The sequence below is a fragment of the Perissodus microlepis genome, chromosome 10, assembly GCF_051167445.1.
Source record: "Perissodus microlepis isolate ML-2025 ecotype Zambia chromosome 10, ASM5116744v1, whole genome shotgun sequence".
Classification (NCBI taxonomy): domain Eukaryota; kingdom Metazoa; phylum Chordata; class Actinopteri; order Cichliformes; family Cichlidae; genus Perissodus; species Perissodus microlepis.
The window spans coordinates 8290864-8315078 of NC_140470.1; the positions used below are offsets into that span (position 1 = coordinate 8290864).

The window sequence follows — 24215 nt, forward strand, 5'->3', positions numbered from 1 at the left end:
TCACTTCCCCAACAAAGCAGTCTCTATGGCTTTGTAATTTTTTTTAGCCACAAGAGGGTGTTGTTGGTCCGTTAAAGTGCTGCATAAGCAACGTTACACGTTGTCGACCCCAGATTGCACAAAAGTAAAGCACATAAACCTTCCTTTTTACACTGTGTGTCAGTCAAGAATGAATAATAAATTAGCTTATATGTTATATGCACATATAGTAACAGGGAAGCAAATCGGTTTGCTTCCCTGTTATATGCACATATAGTAACAGGGAAGCAAATCGGTTTGCTTAGCAACTTTTATAAGACTTAAATGTACCAGTATATGTATGTATATATATACGTATGTGTATATGTATATATATACGTATGTATACATATACGTATATATATACATGTATATATACGTATGTGTGTGTGTGTGTGTGTGTGTACAAGGGCGATGCCAAATATGGGAAGCACTAAATGCATGTTACTTTTTCTAATGCCTCCTAACCCTAGTATACATTCACTTCGTGCTAAATTGCACCAACTACCCAATTGATATTATTCATTTGTGTGCATACGCAAATGTTGTTGCTTGTTCAGAAAACAGGAACAATGTTCTTTACTGATTAAACACTCACAAATGCATTGCTAATAAATTTGCAATGAGTCTGTCTTTTCCACTTTGGGAGTGGGGTTGGTCTCGCCATCACCAACATGTGTCCACTGGCTTGAGACGTGGCAGCGCCTCCGGTCATGTGATTTGTGTTCGCACACGAACCCCACCCCGGTATCACCCACCCCGAAAGATTTTTTTTAATATCGCTCCTTCGTTATTCTACTGTCAGTTATCCGATTAAATACACGCACTGAGAGAAAAAAAGTGTTGAGAAATATTCCCCTGCATAACTCAGCACAAATAACTAGACATGGATTTGAGTGGTGGCGGTGACCACCCAAAACAGAGCCATTTTTAGACGTTTACTGCTGACGTTTACAGAGGCTTCAAATAGCTTCCGTTTTACTCTGGTAGTGATTGGACTGTCCTGTACTTGAGTGAGCTAACATACTGGTTGAACAAGTCCGACATTCTTCACTTCAATGGAGGAACAGCCCAAAGACCGGGCACAAGACAGGCAATACCATCACCACGGAGACGACAGGCACTCTTTTCAGCAGCCAACTTGTCTAAAAAATGATCAGAGCCACTTCCAGTGCCAGCATCAGGAAACGCAGACGAAGAAAACAGGTTGGGCCATCCGGAAAAGTTAGCTAATGCTTGCTAGCCTTGGTCAGCTAATGTCAGTGAGCCGACTAGCTTTTGCTAACTAATTTGAACTAAATCGCGATTGAGGACTTAGCCTGCTAGCTAGCTATTAGTTCATATTATATATGGTTCCTTGAGATAATTTGGTAAATGTTTCAGCTGGTGAAAAGCTTGGCCCTTCTTGACGGATAGCCGGACGAAGAACCCACCGTTATGTTAGCAAGTTCGCTAGCTGACGTTGCGTGACAGTTGTCGCTGTGGTGGTTTGACACATCGGGGATTGACCTTGTGCGCCGGTTTCGCCAACCATTTTTCTTTTGCAAATGCATCTTAATCATCTCAAGGAACCCCTGCCATGTTGCCATGTGTTCTTAGTGCATTATTGGATAGGAGTGCACGGCAAGTTGTCCTCAACAATAGTCAAATCTGTGTCTTTTTTGTTCGGCATGCTCATGTCCAGCTTAGGAAAACCGAGCCGGCTCCACTGGAATGTTCTGAGCTGCCATTTCCTGTCAGCCATGTTAGACTATCACTGCTGGCTAATGCTGTAGTTCCACAGCTAGTTAGAAATTGTTGTACAGGCAACATACTTTGCTGTTCTGGCATGTCTCTGCTGTCATTTTGGCTGCTGTGGTTGTTGCTGTTGGTGCTGATAGGGCACGACAGTTCCTGGGCGTGTTGGTGGCAACCGAGCCGCTGGTTAGTTGACATTAGCTAAAGCTAGCCATCATTGACAGGCCTGTTGCATGTTGTCCAGTCAATGTGAAGCCAGGGAACAACTGGACAATGTCTTGTTTTGTGGCGCAGAGCTGACACTGTAAGCATCGTCCTTACGAGTCTATATGCACGCGTATGATTGCTAGTGAGTAAGAACCGGCCTCGGGTAAGAGAGGAGAGACTGTATGCAATCCATTGGGTGCTGCGCTCACAGACATTGAGGCAGCACCGTTGTGAATGGAAAGTCCTACGTTGACACAGCAATTCCCATGCGTCTCTGCCGTGCACGGGCCTGTTAATAGTTTATTACTCCTCTGTGCGTGTACCATAAATGCTGTTGTGAGCGATCCTTGCAACAACTTGTCTCTGATGTCGAATATTCTCTGGGGTGGGGGAAGCTAGGCAAGAGTCCTTTATGTTGTTGACAGTTGTGAAGCATATCTAATTTCTATAACTTTTTACATGTAGTGAGCTCTCAGCTCATCTTGGAAGATTGTTAGGAAGTTTAATTTCACACAGCACTATAAGAATAATTATAAACCCAATAAAGAGATCATGGGTGTGGTTTATATGTAATACTAGAAAAACATTTAAACGTTTAATGTGCATCTCTTTTTACTTGGATTTGTTTAGGTTAAGAGTTGCATAGTCACTTCTTTGCTAGTGTTGTCATGCTATTGCTATTGTGATACCATGCATGCGCTCACACACAAAAAAATCTATAAAAGCCTTATAGTTTCTCCAAGTTTGAAACAGATTATTTGACACAGACTTTCAGGAAATGTAGTAGTTGTGGAGGTTTTCTGCCAGGTGAAAGGTGGTGGATGTGTTCCCTAATTTCAGTATGAACTGATTTTGTTTCCCCTTTCAGGCAATAAAAAAGTAAGCATCAGTGACGAGGAGGGAGAGAAGAATCCACATCTGTCTAATGCTGTTGGCATGTCGCATCCACCTAGCATCAATGCTAACAGACACACAATTAATACAAATGCAAAGCCCAAATCGACGCAAAAGCTGTGCACGACTGTTCCAAAAATAAGCATCAAAGGAATGGACCATAAGAAGAATATGGACTTTAAAAATGACAAGGAGAAGGTGCAGGATTTGAGTCATCATGAGGGCCCGCCTTTGGATAAGAAGGACTCCGTATTACTTCAAAATGGCGTCGTAAACTGTGGCTTAATTACAAATGGCTATTCTAGCAAGGACAATGACGGTAGTAGCTCGGAAGGTGGATATACTACTCCGAAGAAACGCAAGACCAGATGTAACAATACAAAGAACACTGATAATGTGATAAGAGAAAAGGAGAGAGACATGCAGCAGGGCCACACTACAGAGGAGCTGGGGGCTTTGAATCTAGAGACAAATGAGAAAGGAATGACCTCGAGACTCGATGGATTTAGAGCCACCCAGAAAGTAGAAACTCAGTCGACAGCCAAACGGGCTGTTGTATCAGAGGCTTCAGTGGGTGAATCTCAGAGGAAAAACTCTGATGGAAAGACAGTTGGCACCTTGGGTAAAAAAACTGAGGAAAGACACAAAGGCAAGCTTTCTTCACCTTCAAAAGAGGACTCATGGACTTTGTTCAAGCCTCCGCCAGTATTTCCTGTGGACAATAGCAGTGCTAAAATTGTTCCCAAGATCAGTTATGCAAGTAAAGTAAAAGAGAACCTCAACAAAGTAGCTCAAGGTGGAGGAGAGGCACTGCCTCCTCCTGTCAGACTGTCACAGGTCCCTATGTCTGCTATGAAAACGATCACCTCAGCTAGTTTTACTAATGGTCCTGTTTCTGGAAATGGAAACGGTTGCCCGTCAGTGAGTACCTTCTTAGCTCCTGCTGCTAGTAGTATTCCATCAGCCCAGTCTATCCTAAGTGGCGACAATGTAGCATCTCCTTTGGAAAGTAACTGTAGCTCCACAACTAGTCCTGTAGATGGAGAGGCATATGAGCTTAGAAAGTGTACTCTTTTAATTTACCCTTTAAATATGCAACCTGTACTCCCTAGCGCTCGTCACCTTGACCCACCAGCGGCTCAGACAAATCAGAAAGCCCTGGGAGATATCTTCCAGAATCAGTGGGGGCTTTCCTTCATTAATGAGCCCAACTTGGGCCCAGAAGGCGGAAATGGGCCGGTGCCCGGAGAGGACAAAACTACTGTGGTCACATCTAATAGCGAGTGTCAAGCTGTTGCAGCCAAGGTTGCCCAGCCTTGCTTTGACATTAGCCCATCATTGTTAGAGCCTGGGCCTTTGGTTCAGGACCCTGAGAAAAGGACTTGTACCCCTTGCATTGTGTCCAATGCTTGTCCTCCTGCTTATGGAATGAGTGAGGAGGAGAACAAGCTGCAGCCATGTGGCAAGGAAAAGACACAAGGTGCAGGAACTGCTGTGTTGGCCCCCAGTAAAGACAACGGTGCTAAGCCTGCACAGGGTCAGCTAACCACTTTATTATTTGGCTCATCTAAAGAACAGGTTCTCTCTAAAGACATTAGCACGAGGTGTAGCTGGGGGTCCTTTGACGTTAAAGCTGCTGTCACTTATCACACTAAAGGTAAGTTTCACTCTCTGCTCTATCAAAAACATTAACCCAATAACCAGATTTGAATTCTTAGGGCTACATTGAATGTTTAAAAAAAGTCTATTTTTCTCTTGTATTTCTTTAAGGTTTTGCTTACCTTGTTTGATAAAATAGCAGCTGTTTTATAGTTTATTTCTACATCATGATGCTTTCTAAATGATCTTGCATGTGTGTTCAGGTGTTGGACCAAAATTATTTCTGAAATGTTCCTCAAATGCACATCTGGGTGGTGATTCTTTTCTTTTCAAAATAAAAATATGTTGGTGTGGACTTAGCCTTAGATTCTGTTTTGGCACCACCTGTTCTGACTGTTAAAATTAGTGTAGCAGTTAACCTCAGCAAAAGTGCTTCAGCACACAGTCTGAGTAACTGTAGACAGCGTCTGATTTTTGCCTCACAGTTCTACCAAAGAAATGAACTAAGTCAGCCATAGATGACTTCATATGAAATTTGACTTGATTCTTTGCTAAGGTGAAAACGAATATTTGCACCTCACCAACCGAAATATCTTATCCATATTAAAAATGTTATTACCTTCCAAAAATGGCTTTTTGATAGGGCAAATGGTAGTTGTAGAGTAGTTTCGTTGCCTTTGAAAAAGTTACTACAAATACAGGACCAGGTCTGTGAGCACTCGGTCAGTTGCTGTCTTCAAAGTGACTTTGTGTTAAGGCGGTGATAAAACCGCAATAAGGTGGAGTCAGTCTGCTATCCGTTTGTGATTGAATAGGGTTAAGTTAACAATGACATGCAGTCGGTTTGATAACATGAAGATTAACTGTGATAAAACGATGCAAAGAGACGTGTAGCAGACTACTGACTTAGACTGATTGTAACATAGTGTCAATCTGTCTCTATTTATAAATTGGATGACAGTTTGTTATAAACCTTTACCAGTATGTCTGAGAGTGATTCCAAGCTGTGATTGTTTGTAGACAAGTTGCCAATCCCCTTGCAGTCAACACAGTCAACCTTTGGGTAAACGGTTAGTCACCACAAATGCTTGCAGTTAATTAGGGCTGCCACGATTAGTCGACTAGTCACGATTACGTCGACTATCAAAATCGTCGACGACTGATTTAATAGTCGACGGGTCGTTTGAAGCTTTGTAAGATCACAAAAGACGCAGGAATAAGTGGTAGGATTTAAGAGTGTAATAACGGACTGAAACAGAAGATGGCAGCAGTGCATGTACCAGCATGCCAGCTGCCCTTAAACCCTGAAGAAGAAGTAGCTTTGTCCCAGAATTCATAGCGCAGCCCAGCTCAGTTTTCAACAATGGCGGCAGCTAGTTAGTTTTAATATTACTGTTATTATTCTTTCTGGGTCACAAAATAAACGTTTAACATATTTTCAGGCGAGAATGTAGCTGTGTAAACCTCAAATATCTGCTCAGTTTATCAAGACACCACATATTTTGAAAAGCGCTCCGAAGTCTGTTACCCACTAGCTCGATAGCTAGCCGGGGGCAAAGCTCACTAGAGCCGGTGAGAACCCTGGACTCCGGGCAAATCGTTTTCAAACCCACCGCCGTCTTTCACTACTCAGGTTAAACATATATAAGTCACTTAGATAACTTAAAAAATTTTATTGTTTGGCTTTTTTTAGTATTTTATTTATTCCTGAGTAAATCAGTTTGGCTGAGATTAAAGTTATAGTTTTTACACAGCTGAATAAACGTCAAGCAGACAACTGATTATCAGAAGTGTGAGATGCTGGAGAATATACTCCGGTGTCCCGTTATATTTTAGATAGCAAGGAGTTTATTAAACTTCACCGAAACAATCTGCAAATTTAATTAAAATTTAATAAACTATCATCTTGCCTTTATTTTTAGTTAGCACATACCTTAAACACTTAAAGCTGTAAGCTAATGATAGTTATATAAGAGCAGATGCATGCTGGTGCAATAAGCTGTACGTTTTACGTCCAATGGATGATGATCTGATTAGTCGACTAATCGCAAAAATAATAGGTGACTAGTCGACTATCAAAATAATCGTTTGTAGCAGCCCCACAGTTAATCACCAACAGCAAAAAAAATTCAATGTCAGTTGTTGAAATGTACGGGGCTTTTTTTTTCCTTTTGCAGTGGTCATTTAAGGGTTCTCGCCATTGCTGTTCGATATGTAAAAGTATAATTTTGTTTAACAGCATCAAGCATGAACCTAAATTCAGATTTTATCAACTGTGTAAAACACTAACTTGTAAAATGTTTACATATTTGCTTTTTTTTTTTGTTGTTGTTGCTTTCTTTTAATTGTTTTAAGAATGTTTCATGATGAGCTAATGTGTGTTTTTGTTTCCTTTCATCAGAAATGGAATCCGTTTTCAACTTGCAAAAACAAGGTACAAAGATCCTGTCTTAAATATATGTGTTGGCACTGTTTTCCAAGCATTGAATGGCTGTGGATTTAGAATTGGATTTAGTTCATTTTACCCATAGTTTTCTATAATGAAAAAAGAAAAAACCTTCAAATGTTAATTTATTTGAAAGCCATCGTTTGAAACTTGCAATTAAGGTCCAGAATACACTATGTCTGACAGTAGTAATAATAAGAAAGATGGGGGGGGGTTGTTTGTTTTGTTTTTGGGGGTTTTTTTGTTTGTTTTTTTGTACCATTACTAAATGCTTCAGAAAGAAAATAATCGTATAGAATGACAAGATAAGAAAAAATAATGGGATAAAACACGGCAGTGTTATCACACATTTATGAAATCCTTTGTGCTAGCTGAGACACTGAAATGACCAGCATGGCCACATTCACCTAAGTAAATGCTGAGGCACATTAGGGGTTAAGTCCTTAATGTGCTTCAGAGTAAGGCCATTTAATGCTTTAAGAAATGATGCGTAACATTTTAAAATAAACACAGAATCCTTGATCACCCTAATTCATCTCCTCTCTCCTGTAGATCCAAAAAGGGTAGTAATTTACGGCGAGACCAAGGATGGACCTGATCAGTGAGGTAGATGGCCTACAGTACTTACCTTCTTCTCTTCTGGGTGCTGCAGTTATCTACCTTGGAAATCACAAATCCTGTTGGATAGAAGTGACAACTGTGAAAACATTTGATAGTTTAGCATGACAGATTTTCCATGGAATCTCGGGTGGAATAGCGGACTTTTCTGGGGGCATCAAAATGAACACACAAGCTCTGGATGGACGTTAAAAAGGAGCTGATTGGTGCCTCTCCAACATGACGAATGGACACTTTGGGCTGCGATCTTTGTTTGTCTCATGGCTCTTTAGGGATAATGTTTGGGAGTTCATCAAAAGGAAGGTGTTTTGGACTGCACCTCCCTAAGCCTTTATCCTGTTGACCTGTGGCAGCAGTCAGTCTGACTACAGCATGCCTCGGTCATGTTTTCTTTTACACATTCACGAGTTTCATTGTAGATATGTTAGACGTTATCCATGCACATCTGTGTGCAAGCTTGAATTCATCATGAATGAAAGGAGAAAACACTCTGCAAAGCATTCTTTGGGGGGGAGGTCTGTGGGGTCCCACTTAACTCTAAGTTAAATGGGAGCTTATAGGTGAGGCCCCATCCAGGAAGGGAGTCTTGTCTTAAATCAGTAAGGGAAAATTTAATTACCCACGTTTTCTTTTTGTGTCGTTTCGTCTTACCTAACATGAGTGTTATCTGCACTACAGTATGACCCCAGAGCACAGGTACAAAAGTGCCCAGTTTGAAGGAAAGCCACCCCCTTTGTTTCACTGTTTATTAGGTGTGCTAAAGAGTCAAAAATAAGGTCTCCGTTAAATTCATCCTGAAGCTTTTCATACATTTCAGATTATTAGTAGGTTGTCACCGGCTGTTCTTAAACTGAGGTTCATTATACGTTCTATTAAATGAACTGTGAGTTGGGGAATAAGCTTGGTAACAAACTGTTAGGTAAAATAAAAGGAGGAGAAAAAAAGAGACATTGCTTCCACAAAAGTCTTCTGCATTTTGTGCTTTTTGTTCAGCAGTAAGGCTCAGGATGTCAATACAGATTATTTTGCCTGTATTTGTGTTCAGTTCCTCTTGTTCTACATTTTTACAATGTACTTTTTTGTTTTTTCTTCTTTGGACTCAGAATTTGGTCTTTAATTTTCTGCCTTGTACGGCATCGTTTTTCTTGCATGTTTACTGGTGGAAACGCACGAGTTGGAGGTCACTGTTCATCGGCATACAAAGATAACAGTAACAGAACAATTGCAATACTAATCTTAGTTCCCTAAGTAGACACTTTTTTTCAAACTGTTCAAATGTGAAGATTAGTTAAATACTATTATGTTTTACTGTGGATAACCTATTACGTTTGCAAACCAGTGTGCAATAACACCGTGTGATCCATACATGCGTGTTGGGAGGGGAGGGGTTGCGAGGGTTATGTAGAGCTACAACGTCATCAGCCAAGATGCTAGCGTGGCCTGCAGTGCAGTTCAGAATGTTTAAGGGTGTTCAGTTTGTTGCACGACTTCTAAATTCGATGGTGGGATATGTGTATATTTTTTTAAAATTATTCTAAAGGCTCATGTTGTAAGATCTAAGTCTAGGCAGCCCAAATCTGCTAGCTGACCAGCTGTGATGTCAATTTTTTTATTATTTTTTTTATTTTTTTCCTTCACCATCAGCAAATCAAGATCGGTTTACTCAACAAAGCAACTGTCCAGGTTTTTTTTCTAGAAGCTCTGATTTGGCTAATGTGTGGATTATTAGCACTTTATGTAAACTAATTGCTTTTATCTTATGATTAATAGACGAAATCTGTGTGTACTGATGAGAAATCCTCCTTGAAAGAATGGCTCTGGGCTGTTACTTTTCAGAAAAAAAAGCCGCTAAATATACAGAATTATTAAATGTAACTCAGGTAGTGTTGATAAAGCCATGACTGTGTTTAATATTGTTTCTTGCCAAACGGCCCCCGTCACGTAAACGTTCTCATTGGAAAGGTTGACTTTAAATCTGATTTATATAAAGTATCGTATGTTGTGACAACACACCAAAAAGTTAATACTTTGAGAAAAAAATTGTCATGGCGTGGGAGGTGCTGTCATTAATCGTTTTGGGCTCTAAAATTGTTGTTTCTTTTCTTTTTAAGCACAGTGCTGCACAGGCTCTTTTCCATGTATCCTGGACTGTAACCTTGTAATCTCTGCCGGTTCATTTTCTCCCTTAAGTGTTCATAGTGAAGCACCTCTTTGATTTATTAATGCTGAACATCAGCAGTGTTTCTTCGGGGGTACACATATGAGCTTTCAAGTACACTTCTTTCCACTGTGTCCTGATTAGGCGGCGGCGCAGCTCGCGCTCATGCACGGAGAGGGGAAGTCATAACTGCAGCCATGTTTTTGTACAAGTTGTCTTGACATTTAACTTCCACGTCTAATCGCAGTCGGCTCTCTGGTATTTAAAAAGCTTTGTTTTGGCTTTCATTGTACGCCATTTGATGGATGAGTGTATCAGCAGACGCTGCCCTCTGAACGAGAACGCTCGTGTCAAACGTGGTCAATGGGGAAGCAGGGGTAATTGAGGAGGTATAAGCGCTTATTTTTATGTTGTTCTGTGCTTGTGGAAAATTGACACTTAATCTGGCATCAATTTACAACAAACACCGCAGTTTAATTTCTTGCAATGGCCCATAATCTATTTGCGGGGGGCGGGGGACACAATCAGGTTACCATATGGTTAATGTTCAGGCTGAAAGGATTCAGTGCACAGCTATAGGCTTCTAAATGTAAAGCAGGGTGATCAGAATAACTAGTACGTGATCTTACTGTAGTATTATGATGAAAACACTATTTTCTCATGTGTGGGGTTTGTTTTTGGGTTTTTTTTTTTGTTTTTTTGGGGGGGGGGGTGTTGGGGGTTTGTTTTGTTTTGGGTTTTTTTTATTATTATTTTTAATGCTAGAGTGGTCCTGGTAGAGGGAAATCAGAGATTCTCCTTTGCTCCCACCCTGATGCCCCTCTTTTTCAAGCACTTAATACAGCAACAAGGCTATATTGAATATGCATATATTGAGAGAGAGAAATAATTATTCAACATTGTAGCCTGCAAACCAAAAACAGGTTCTTGAAGCAGAGTAGGTGGTTAATCAGTGGTTTGTTTTTTGGGTGGTGGTGGGAGTGAGTGACTGTTGGTGTGGTGAGAAAGAAAAGCCTGATCATGTGGAGTTTATATTTCCACCCCCTCAGGATGTGCAATCACCTCAAGGATGCTTCCAGGTTGTGAGTGGCAAGTTTGTTTGTTTGGTGCGCGCATAGCGAGTTCTTCCTATTATATGCAAGTTCCTCGTATATTTCAAAAAAGTCCCTCGTTTCATGTTCAGGTGCCTGTGTTATAAAGAAAAACTTTTACAGCAATTTGATTGTTTCAAATCTGCTTCCAGCGTATATCTGTGCCATTTTCTTTATTTCTTTTGTTTTGTTGTTTGTTTGGTGTTTTTGTTTGTTTTGTTTTTTGGAACATTTGCAACGCTGTTCAAGTATTCTTTTGGCTGTTCCTAATTGTTCTTCTTTTAAACGATGTGGATGCCACTGAAGGCGAGGAGCATTTCAGGCGTCCTGTAGGTTGTGTTCACACGTGCGACCTAAAGCCAAATCACACGGGCACGGGAGACGGATCTCTGCTCGCTGGTGTATACTCCAGTCCGTTGTCGAGTTAATGTCTGAACGTAGCACATAATTAATTTGAAATTATTTAACAAGTTTAATCTTTTAATGTGTTTTTAAAAAAAAAAAAAAAAAAAAAGTTTTATTTTTGAGTTATAATTTATCCATAGATGCACAAATAGGATGTGACTAAAAGAAATAATTAAGAAAATCGCAATGTCTCATTTTTGATGAGCGCTAGATGTTTAGTTAGTAAGGCTGATGTAGACCTACTACTTTTTTTTTTTTTTTTTTCTTTTTTAAATCCCAATGTCAAGATATTTGCCCTCAATAGGGTTTGTTTATTCGTTTGTTTTTCTCTCATCCAATTTTATACAAATTTCCTTAATTCTTCAGATAGTTCTGATGGAGTGATGAGCATTGAAAACACTGCATCCAGAGTTCCTCTTGATTATATTTTTATTTGTCGTGTTGTTGATCATGTTGTGAGGTGGGGGGGGCGAGATGTTTGTTTTTTTTTTTTTTTTTTCTTCTTCTTTTTTTTCTTCAAAGTGCAGTTCAACAGCTCTGAATCTGCTTTCGCCAAAGGTACACTACTCAGATATTCAGCTACTGAATGACAAATGCACAGACAGACAGAGGGCGATTGATGGAGATGAGAAGTCACTACTGTAGCAGCTGAATGTCACTTTGAGCGCGTTGACTTACGGTGTGTGTGGGAGGGGTGAGGGTGGGGGATTCTTAAAACAAATACCGGAAGTGCTGCTTCATCATCCAGTAATCAGTCATCTGTAACGGGAAATGCTGGACTTGGTGTTTGTGCTTGACTTAAAAACTGTCCCTCCTTTAAACTGTCATTGCCTCTTGGAAGTGTTTTAAATTTACAGAGGGCTTTTTGTTTTGTTTAATTTAATTTTTTATTTCAGTGACACCTGAGAGGTAGTTACAATGGGAGTAAACAAGGGCGACACATGTCCTTTTAAAGGATTCAGTCATAAGAGATGATATGATGTGCCGAATCGTCCTCCTTTTCTTTGTCATCTCAAATGGCTGCTGTTTGTGTTCATGCATTATTTTTTTCTGCTCCTCCTCTCATCGGTTCTCCATCTCTTGCCCTTCTTAAAACACGAGGCAATGGCATTTCTTTCTCATGTCTTACAGGTTGGCATTTAAGTTTTTAAGTGAGCAGTCTGATTATTTAATTTTCTTTGTTTTTGAATTTAACAGAAGTGTCACATTAAAATGTTCTTTTTATTTTCAAAGCATGATAATAACCCTCAAATTCCAAACAATGTAATAGTCAATTTACAAAAAAAAAAAGAGAGAGAGAGAGAAAACTCCAGTGTTCACAATTTTAGTTTCCATTAAAATGTCAAATTTTCATGAAAGCAGTGTTTGTGTTTTCTGTTTTGGTTGCACACTGACACCGTGTTTCCTGTGACACATTATCTCAACCTTGTGCACTACTACAGACACGTTGCAAATCTTAAATCCCATTATCCCATTTAACCCACAGATAAGCTTCAAGGCTTCTGTTTGATTCTTGTGGGTGTGACTTTTTTTTTTTTTTTTTTTTTTTTTTTTAAGCCTAGGGCTAAATTTAAGCACAATTCTAAAGTAACAGAAGGGTTTTTCCATCACTCTGAAAGACCGGGCCTTAAGAACAGTAATAAAGCACGACTCATTTTATGACCTGTACTGTGTCAGCTGTTAAGCAGTGTTAGAATGGGACAAAGTGCAATTTGCGAACCTTGGACAATTTTTGTGCTGTTATACGCTGGTCACTTTATTTGCAGTTTTGGTAGTTAAGTTTTGAACCCGTGTTTTTCTTTAAAATTTTCTGTGGCACTGTCTCAACAAGGTGCTGACATTTTGGTCCATATTGGCATGACAATGTCACAGGTTCATCGGCTAAAGTGTGCCATGAAAAGATCTTCTACCGTTACACCAACCCCAGCAGCCTGAACAAGGTCGGATGGATCGGTACTTGGCCTTTGTTTATGCCAAATTCTGACTCTGCATTCAGAAACTGAGACTCTTCTGTCCAGTTTTTATGAGCCTATGTGAATTGCAGCTTCATTTTCCTGTTCTGATTGGATTGGCAACCAGTGTGGTCCTCTGCTGCCCACGTGCTCTTCTGCATACCTTGGTTGTAACAAATGGTTACTTGAGATACTGTTGCCTTCCTATCTGATGCTCTGGCCTTTTTCCTCTGACCTCTGATCAACAAAACATTGTTCCACAGAGAACTGCTGCTCACTGGTTAGTTTCTTTTGGGACATTCTCTGTAAACTCTAGAGATCGTTCTGTGGGAAAATCCCTCAAACTTCAGCAGGCCGTCTTGATTGTCTCTGGCCTCTTTCTAAATGGTTGGAGTTGCTGCAGTGTTGGTTGATTAGGTAGTTGTACTAACAAACAGTTGAACAGGTGTACTTACCAGAGTGGCTGATGAGTGTATATGGTACTTTACTACATATTGAACGGAGGTGATGCATTTTCTGTTTGTAAGAATATTTTCTATCAGTTCTCATTTCTTCATATTTTGCTTGGAAAAACTGAAGTATTGTATAAAAGGCAAGTCCCCTTGTTGGTGCAAAAATAATGTAATGCATGTCTGCCAAACTGCGTCATCACTGGCATTTTTCATACATGAAGACGTGTTAAAAAATTAAAAATTCTGGAAAGTTGTTTGGGGGGAAAAAAAAAAATCTAATTCCTTGGAAGCAAAATATAAAGGAAAGGGTGACTCTAGACACTTGCGCAGTACTGCAGCTATGATAGACACAAACAGAGCCCCAAAATGTTTTCCTGCATAATATAATGAGGCCATAAGTTGCCTCACTCTGTGATGTTAGTCAGAACTATTAGCTTGATTACTTGAGGGTTAAACTTTACTTTTTATTGTGTCAAAGACTTGCTGCAAATAAACTAGTACAGTACATATTGTAGGTGAAATTAGCTAAACCGCAGCTAAATGCAATAATGCAGTATGGTATAAATTACACTCATATGAACACCTCTGGTAACTTAACCTCAATAGTTTTTCACTTTTACTTAAAAGTCCTGCAGTAAGTAGTATCAATATATTGATATTGTTGTGTTATTCCTTTCCTCAAGTGAATGATGTGTACTATTCTTCCACCACTTTGTTTGGATGCTGATTTCCCCCCTAAACAGTGTTTCGAAATAACACGGGTTTACACACATTGGCTGCTAGGAGCTATTTCAAATGTTCAACAGTGAATTTAAAAGTACAGAGTTATTCACTGGTTCCTCCTGTGTCTTTGTTTTCTTTCACTGGGATGGAAATGGGGTGTCACAAGGTAAAATGAAACCTAAGCCATGTGGACAAATGACACCAATAAATAGGTCCTTGAACAGTACAAAGAAAATATTTGGGAAGTCAGGGCTTTGGAGACGGGAAAATCTTTTCTTTTTTTTTTTTTTAAAAAAAAAAAACAACAACCCAAAAACAGTTGTGCAACTTTGCAAAGTTATGTGAAACCATCTCTTCAGCTGCCAGCACCAGCTAAAGAAACTGCAAATCAAATGGGAAGTTTTCCAGGACAGACATTTGCTCCTCTGCTTCTTCTGACAGCATATGTTAGAAACGCTTCCACTCACAGTGTGTCTCACAGTCACTCCCACAGTCGCTCTGTTTAGCAAGGACAGCATTAGTGGAAACCATGTGGTCTTAATGAGCTCAGCTTGAGCAAAAGGTCTCTAGGTGCTGCTGCATCATCATCATCATCAACATCACCAGTGAGCAAGGCTGCCGATTGTTGTTCAAAGACGCCCCCTTGTGGGAGTAGGATTAGCACACACTGAGTCACACAAGCTGAGCTGCACAAGATGAGACGCTTATTTTAATCACCTCTTGATTTTATGAACAGAGGCCATGCACCTCAGCTTTTAGATTTTTTTTTTTTTTTTAACTATGTTTCTTTATCCGATTTAAATGAATGAACAAAAAATCTAACAAAATCTTAACTTTGACCTTGACTTAGATGTTTCAATACAAATTTCTTAGTTTCTGTTATGACTTCTAGATGCTATAGGACTTTTTCTGCATGAGCATGTAATCTGCTTAGATCCCTTTTGGAAAAAAGTGGGGGGGGAAATCAAACAAAGTAGCTTTCCAAACTCTCTGAAAGCCCCTGAAGACCTTTGCACAGTACTGTAGTTTGAAATGTTTTTGCTAACTGGTGGAGGGAGTTACATTTGGAAGTTCTTCGAATGCTTTGATGACCCTGGAAGCTGTTGACACTGCAGGTGGTGTATTTTCACCACAAACACGTGTACGCACATTTTTTTTTTCTCCCCCTATTCTGTCCATAAAATTGAACCGGTGTTTACTGCCACCCCTTCAATTTCACCTTGATTACTGTGCACTTCGTGAAGGCAACATGGGGCTTGATGGTTAGTGGACTGGTGCTCAGAGAGATTGTCTAGTGGTCTGGAAGGTCACTAAAAGGTTTGATCTTTCTATTAACAATTCGTCTGCGCTGAGGTGTTTGTGAACTAGATGCCGAATGTCTTCTCACCTCAGGACTGCTGCAAAAAGGATGAGCTCAGTGACCCTTTTTCAAAAAAGAAAGAAAGAAAGCAGCTTTGTTTCCACTATCGGTGACCTGAATAAAAGTACAGGAGTATTAGAAACATATTATTGGTAGTATATGGGATATTAAAGGTGCTTTTAAAAAAAGTACCTTTAATATTTTTGTCTTTATTTCTATGCCATTGAAGAGATATAAAATGAAGATAAACTAGAGTGAGGTGTACTTTTGTTTAATACCAATTTGTACCACAAGATGGCGCAGTGAGTCAATGTAACCTTGATTTAACCAGGCAAGTCATCAAGAACACATTCTTGTGAACAATGAGGCCTGATAAAAGAAAAGCCTCTTGAAGATGTTAGAAAAGGGTTCAAAAGCAGCACATATCCAAAAATGTTTCAATACTTTGTTCGCAATAGTAATGCACTGCCCCCTGGTGGTGAAAAGTACAGTTATATTTTCAAGAAGGTAATTGCAAAAAGTACCTTTTAAATATCACAAATATTCTCAGATAATGATTTGTCATATTACAGGCCAGTTTTCTTGTGACCCACGACATGAAGGATTGGATCTAAAACACATTTGTGTCTTAACGGGGCTTTTTAAAACCCATCTGCTCTGTGGCTGAGAATGTTAAATGTGACTTTTTCTCTAGATCCGTGTGTAATTGTGTATTTATTACCCTCATCTCGGCCTTATATTTGTGAAAAATGGTTCTATAATTTGCAATTTTATTCCTCAGTTGCTCCTGGTTTGGTTTTGTAAGTTACTACAGCACAAGTGTGATTTATGACATTTCTCAGCTCCATCAGTCAAGGACTGCTTCATAGAGCCATTTTTCTATTGAAAGCCCTCACGCATTTAGACGGGTCCTTACATGCTGCTCATTCTTGATAGGGACAGGAACCAGAGGCAGTGTATCATCTGAGTGCATCTCCCGCTTTCTTGTATGAATATATCAGCACTGACCAGACAGTCCCTGACATTTAGCGATCTGTGATGATCAGCATAAACCTTAAATTATCCAATGTCTGCCTGAAGTGCTTTCAAAAGTTTTCCACTGATCTGATGTACATCATGGTTCAAAGAACAGCTACTGCAGGCCCGGTTCCAGCGATCACCCTGAACCCTTGCAGAGTTTAATTAACATCACCAGTGTGCTCACTGAGAATGTGCAGCAGTGCAGGAAGCTGCAAGTGCTCAAATGATTTGGGAGTAAAGTGCATGGCTCATACTTTCTATAGCACACTCGGGATGAATGTTATTTTTTTTGTTTGTTTTTTTTAACTCGAACTCTTTCTATGATTTTATTTTACTGTGCTTGAGAGCTGTGTCATACTTGAAAAATGTGTGATTAATGGGCACCGCCCTCTAGGGCCACCAGCACATTTTCATTTTCCAAAGCTATATAGAACATTGTAATTCAAAGTAAAGGATAATAAAGCTTTGTGTGCAACAAAGACATGCTCCTCTGGTGCAGAGTTTAAAAGTGTCACCTAGATACATCCCCAGAGCATAGCAAACTCTCTAGGTAGCAAATAAGCTACTTCACTGACATTTTGAACCTGTTGTAAAGAGACCAGGAGCCTACAGCTATGCTAGCGGCTCTGTGAGGCTGTAGTTAGGTACAGTAGGGCTTTCAACTAAATGCTAACATCAGCATGCTAGCAATATTACAAGTCCTAATGGGCTCATATTTAGCAGGTTTACGCCATAGCTAAATATGGTTAAAAGTGTTGGTATGTACAGTGTCAAACCTCCTTTACTCATAGGCAACATAAAGCTAAACTTGATTTTTTAAAATAATTGAAAATGCATTATTTAAAAACAAACAAAAAGGTGATATGTCTCTATTTGACAAAAGAAAAAATTACATTCAGTCAGTATATTCATTGTGGTGACAGCACAGTAGTGTGCCGTTTACTGTCCTGTCACAGCAACAGTGTTCTGGCTGTGAGATCACTTGGTCGGCTGGGACCTGTCTGTGTACATGTTCTCCGCATGTGTGGGTTTCTCTGGTTTCCTCCAACAGTCCAGGTAGATGATTGTGTTGTCTGAGTATGTATGGGAAAATGTGCCCTGTAGTTTGTAAACTATGGGAATGGACTACATAAATGTTAGTCCCTAATCCCTGTTTCAAAGAAACACAGAAAGAAGCACACCAGATACATCCGGTAACACAGTGTGATCCATCACACTGTGCGTGTATGTGCATGTGACCTTCTCTGCAGGGTTGGTAGCCTGGTTATGGTTTGGTGAATATATAAATAACCTAACTGATTTAGTTATGCTTGGTTAGGACTGACTCATCACTGAAGAAGGCTCCTGGATGAGAGCTGAAACATCTTCAAGCAGTTCAAACACCTCTCGGTATCTTATGATAAATATCTCTTACGGTTGTTTAGAACATAGAGAAGGGAGTTCCAGACAGCAACAGTTCACAAAGAAAAAATGTATTAACTGTAGTTTCTGACCTATAAAGAATATGTGGCTTAACTTAGGATTAACTGCAACGCAAGCAAACCAAAGTAAATGAAAACCAAATCAGACTCCCAAGTAGGTGAAGTAATTTCCTTTATTTGATGGGAGGGGCCTTTTATAAGCACCTACAAAGGAAGAAGAAAAAAAAAAGGCCAACAACCAACAGCAACGTAAGGCCCAGGCCCCTCACATTGTCTAAAACGAAAGTAGCTGCCTTCGTAATATTTTAAAGTATCGAGGGAAATGTTAGTATGAGAGGAAAACAAGGCTAAAAATTATGGCTAAAATTCCACTATGACTATTTCTTAATACATATGTGTGTATATTGTGCTTGTAATGTAAAAGGGCTCTAAGAGTCAACATTGAAGAGACTTCATACATGCCTGCCCTTATTATGACTCATTGAAGTGATTATGCAGCAGGCTGTCATCATCCATCACAAAGCCGTCCACATGCTCGGGCTCAGCGATCTCCGCAATGTACAGCGTGGCCCCCACCCCACCGTACCACCACCTCCCTTCAAGTGTGGCCATTAGTTAACTCTGCATATAATCCCACAAGCCCCTGATCATTTGCTTCCTGTTTACTCACACTGCTCGGCCTCCACTTTTCTTGCCACTTGTACATGAGTGAGAGGAAGACGGAGTAAGTTACAAAGGACTGGAAATCCATATATGGAAGCAGAATGTGTGACACAGGTGTCAGATTGAAATCAGACATGAGTCAGTCCAGCTGCACTGACGGAACAAGACAGCAGCAGCACGTCCACGTGATCCGAACGACAGGAGCGCCGGCGTAGCCTCAGAAAACTGTGGCAAATGCAAGCTGTCCCGCCGATGATTTCTTTCAGGTCATCTCTAATATTCTCTCAGCAAACTGCCGCATAGTGTTTGCTTCTAGGTGGAATTAAGCTTTGTGTGCCACTGGGCTGGTGTGAAGGGTGGAGGGAGAAAGGCGAGGAGGGGGAGGTGGGGAGGGGGCTTTTTGTGTGATATGGGCCATTGACTGCTTTTCCATAGCTCAGGAACAATAATGAGATTTTTTTTTTTTTTTTTTTCAGAATATCAGTGCCACCATTCAGCGCACTGATTGTGTTTATGAAATTGTGCATACATCTCTCAATGCTGGAGCACAGGATGGGGAAAGCTATTTTCAAAACATTAGCAAATTGTTTTCTGTTATTGTGCAGAGATTGATAAGAGCATGCGTCGACTAAACACACAGACACACATACGGGGGAAGAAAAACATAAAAAGGCAAGAGACTGCTGCGATGGCTCGGATTTACTCTCTAATGTATTACCATGACTTCATACTGCTGTTAAACTGTAACTACAATAAATTCAATCGGTGCTTTCAACCACTGTAGGTGTATTCCTCCTCTGAAAAAGCCATTTGAGGATGCTGCGACTATCCAGTTTATTTATTATCACTTGTGTTACTGTGTTACCTGCTGATGACAAATGTTCCTGATGAGATATGAAAATGACCTTGAGCGTGACCTTGCCTTCAAATCTCTGACATTTCTCCAAAGCAGATATTGAGACAAATTGCTTGAGATTTCACACAAATCAATTTTATCTGATTACAGACCTCTGCACGCCAGCATTAACCAATGAAAATGCGTTTGCTGCTACTCATGCACGGTGGGTTACAGTTCTCATTAGCGCTTGCAGCGGCTCCAGAGGCAGCAAAACTGATTTTTTTTGGGGGGGGGGGGGGGGCTTTTTTATTGCATTAAAAATGACATGGACATTCTTTTATCAGGACAGCGATACTTTGTAGATGTGTTTTTTTATGATACCGTATCACATCTGGAATACACTGTGCTGTGATATGGCTGTTTGCTGACAGTAGCTCTGGATATCAAACACTGTCGTTTTGATGGCAATTTTTCTGACAGCAAATGAGGCTGTTAAACTCTTCTTGTCAATTTCTTACTCTGAGAAGACACCACACAAGGACATGCAAGACGAGTGGGAGTTTCAGTGTAAGCGAATCAAAGTTAAAAGATATCAGAGAATTCAGTATTTTCAGCTGTGGTACCTGGCACCTTCTCAAATATCCAAACTGAGACACAAAAAGAATGTGTTGGTCCCCCCTTTTGCTGATATGATTGCTGATATGATAGCAACAGATCCTTTAAGTCCTGTTGAGAGGTGGGGCCAACATAGATTAAAGCTGTTTGTCCAGCATATCCCACAGATGCTCGATTGGAATGAGATCTGGGGAATTTGGAGGTCAAGTCAACACCTCAAACTCGTTGTCCTGCTCCTCAAACCATTCCTGAACCACTTGTGCTTTGTAACTGAGAGCCTTATCATGCTGACAGAGGCCACACCCATCAGAGACTACCGTTACCATGAAAGGGTGTGTGTGTTCTACATCAATGCTTAGTTAATGCGGTACATGTCAAAGCTACTGCCACATGAATGGCATGACCCAACACTTACCTGCAGAACATTACCCAAAACATCACACTGCCTCCTCTGGCTTGTCTTCTTCCTATAGTGCGTCTTGGTGCCAGGTGTTCCCCAGGTTAGTTACACACACGAACACATCCATCCACGTGATGTAAAAAGAAACATGATTCATCAGATATGACCAGATATGGTTCTGATGCTTATGTGCCCATTTTTGGCACTTTCTTGGGCAGACCAGAGTCAGCATGGTCACCCTGATTGTTCTGCAGCTGTGCGGCCACATATGCAACAAACTGCGATGCACTGTGTATTCTCACACTTTTCTAAAATTTCTGCTATTTGAGCCTCAGTAGCTTGGCTGCTGGATCGTCCGCTCCCCAATGCATCAGTGAGCCTTGGCCACCCATGACCCTGACACTGGTTCATCACTCTTCCACTTGCCCATTTTTTCTGCTTCTAACACATCAACTGTGACGACATGTTCACATGCCCCCTAATACATCGCACCTACTAACAGGTGCCATGATGAAGAGATAATCAGTGTTATTCACTTCACCTGTCAGTGCTCATAATGTTATGCCTGATTGGTGCAATCTTATCTTTATTTAAAAGTGTACAATGTACTATGACCAGCCAGCCTATAAGAGATAAGTGGCTCATATTAGGTTGGACTCCCACTGGAAGTGGAATGATCCATACTTTCATGTTTATTTCAGGTTTTGACAGGTTTCAGAGATACCTCACCTTATCTGTAATGAATGGTTGTTTGAGTTACTGCTACCTTCCTATTAGCTCCAAGCACTCCGGCCATTCTCCTCTCACCTCTAAGATCAACAAGGCATTTTTACACAGAAAACTGGTGCCCACTGGATATATATGTGTACTTGTTGTTGTTGTCAGACTTTCTCTGTGTAAAATCTAGAGATAGTTGTTTGGGAAAAATCCCAGTAGATCAGCCCATCTGGCACCAACAATGATTCCACATTCATTGTCACTTAAATCACCTTTCTTCCCCATTCTGATGTTGAGTTTGAACTTCAGCAGGTTGTGCTGACAGCATGCCTAACTGCACCAAGTTGTGATTGGGTGATTAGATCGTATATTTTTCTATCTGAGCATTTTGTAGTACCCAGCTAAAGAACCATTAATCTGTTGGTAATGATCCCATCAACACCAATACCCCCCAACCCCCCCGCCTCCCTTGACACCTACTTTGTATTTTCACTCTGTCCTCCAGTGATAATTGTCACTCTCGCCTGCTTCTACAGTCTGTTGCTCACTAGTTTGCTCTGAGGCAACTATTGATTCGGGAGCATCATCAGATCCATGAAGACAATGATGATGAACAATGAACAGACAGCTGCATCCTCTGTAGTCGGGGGCCAAAACTGATGGCCTTTGTAAGCATGTAATGCTTCATCTGGTGGATAATATGAGAGAAAATAGGGGCACAATATGTGAATTTTCTGAGTCACTTAGCTCATGGTCTACCCTGCTTTTCATGCTGCTGGCTACACACACTCTCTCGAATTACAGAGACCATAATGGCTGAAAATAGATTGGACACAGCGTCTTTCCTCACCTGTAAGAATTCAAATGCAAAAGCATGCTTTACTGGAGAAAATGATTATATATATTATATATGTATATTCAACGAGGCACATCTATGACAACAGATAAAAGAAACAAACTAGGCGTAGACAAAACAATGGCATTGTATTAATGAGGTGATATAAATGCTGTCAAAACCTTCACTGGGTAGAACGGTAGTGTGATAATCCTTACCCTCGCAACAAATTGTAATTAGCATAATTTATATTAGAGTAATAATTAACATATGAAAGTAATGAGATTACAGTTATCACATCTGTTGCAATTTTTAAAGCAAAACTATCCTGATTTAGATTGTTCATAATCTATAGTCTAACAGGCTGCCACCTATAAAAACCAAGGCCTAATCTATTGAATTATGCTACTTAATATAATTTTTCTGATGTTATTTAAAACTTTAGAGACTATACGGTAATATTCTGTAATGAAAGGTGATGTGAGCTGTGAAACGACAGAGTGAGGATGGGGTCGTAATAAAAGTAATTTCCTAAAAGCTCAGTAGAACAATTCAGTATGCTCCCATTTGTTTCTTAAACAACGATCCACGATCCAAGCCCGCACAAGAAAAGCACCTGTGCTCTTGGCTTCAGACGTTTGCCATTCCCAGAAGGTCATTTGGTTAATGCATATTTGAGTTTTCATGGACTCTTAACTAGTTTTTAATCAGCAATTATTAGCGAATTGGAAGGCTGTGCAGGCACATGACTCTCTGCTGGCGGGAGAGTGCCCATCAATGTCACGTCAATTTCCATGCCAAAGGCTACATTAGGCCCAGAGTCTGGGAGGAAACAGCCACCTGAGTGCCTCATCTCCCCATCCACAGCAGTCTTCTCATCAACTATTGACTCTATTACACAGCACTGTCAAAAAAATTTTCCGCTTCAAAAGAGGAGCAACCATTACATGGCTGTGTGGGGAGATAATTTAGTGATGCACATAAAATTAAGTGCATATCCATTGAACATTGCTCATTATTGCACTTGAATTCCTACAATGCCAGGCTCGTGTGAGGATCCTGGATGCTTCCCAACCTTTCATTCCTTTCCCATTTTCAAGGCATAAACACAACTTGATGATTTAGGCTGATGTGATACATAAATAGCTGTCATTTTCATCTATAGCTAACCTACCTGTAATTGGCAATTAAACATTGCCAGCATCTCAGACTAGCTCTTAATTACCGTTAATAAGTGCTGAGGGGCTCTGAGGTGTCCTTGCAGGCTGAGGATGGGGGATGTGAGTCTCCTGCAGCACCACATCACGGCATGAATATGCATGGCGGAAAGGTATTCTTCCGCTCTCTCTCCCTCTGCTTTTCAGGCACACAGAGGTGGAAATGGACCACCTCTTGAACTTCTTCATTACACCTCCACAGCGACCTCAGCATCGCCGCCGTCGTTGCCATGCTGCATCCTCGCAATGGCATTTCTGTGCACTGTGGCTTGTTCTGTGTTTGCCAGGAGCTGTCACATTCAGCCTGTTAGTGCTGGCCCATGGGAAATTTGCACAGTGCGACTGGTATGAGGTGAGGCCATCAAATGAGCCTGTGACATGCTGCTATATGCCCCACATATTTGCTATGATCTGTGTTTGTGTCTGTTTGGATAATGCTAATCACAACCCTTAGCCCCTTTCACATTTACCCTTTTTTTTGAAACAGGAGATACATTTTCACAGTATAGAGGCTCATGCTCAAATATCATTTATAGTATTTCTACTTTAAGGCAAACTTTGATTTCACAGATTATTACAGCTTCCTTTTCTCCGCTGTGAGCTGACATTTAGCTCCCATGACTGCTGATTGTCTTGCCGAGTTCCACTAAAGACCCGAATTCTTGTATTTAAGGGCCAATGAGTGTAGAGCCCTCTGATCATAATGGCACTTTTAATTAGCACTTAATTAAAGGCAGGTGGACTGGAAAGGTCAAGCAGTTAGGCCTCTGAGTTAAAAACACAGTCAACGTGAGCATCGGCTCTTTGACAGATTTGTCTGCTAATTACA

The 24215-nt window shown here is 40.5% G+C and overlaps 1 protein-coding gene across 1 annotated transcript; it reads left to right on the forward strand.

Annotated features, from left to right (window-relative positions):
- Positions 1-825: 825 nt before the first annotated feature.
- Positions 826-12531, forward strand: nufip2 (nuclear FMR1 interacting protein 2). Its single transcript, XM_084941763.1, has 4 exons — positions 826-1224; positions 2831-4513; positions 6857-6889; positions 7454-12531. Exons 1-4 carry the CDS (start codon positions 1077-1079, stop codon positions 7504-7506), a joined length of 1917 nt encoding a protein of 638 aa, XP_084797889.1. The 5' UTR covers positions 826-1076; the 3' UTR covers positions 7507-12531.
- Positions 12532-24215: the final 11684 nt, after the last annotated feature.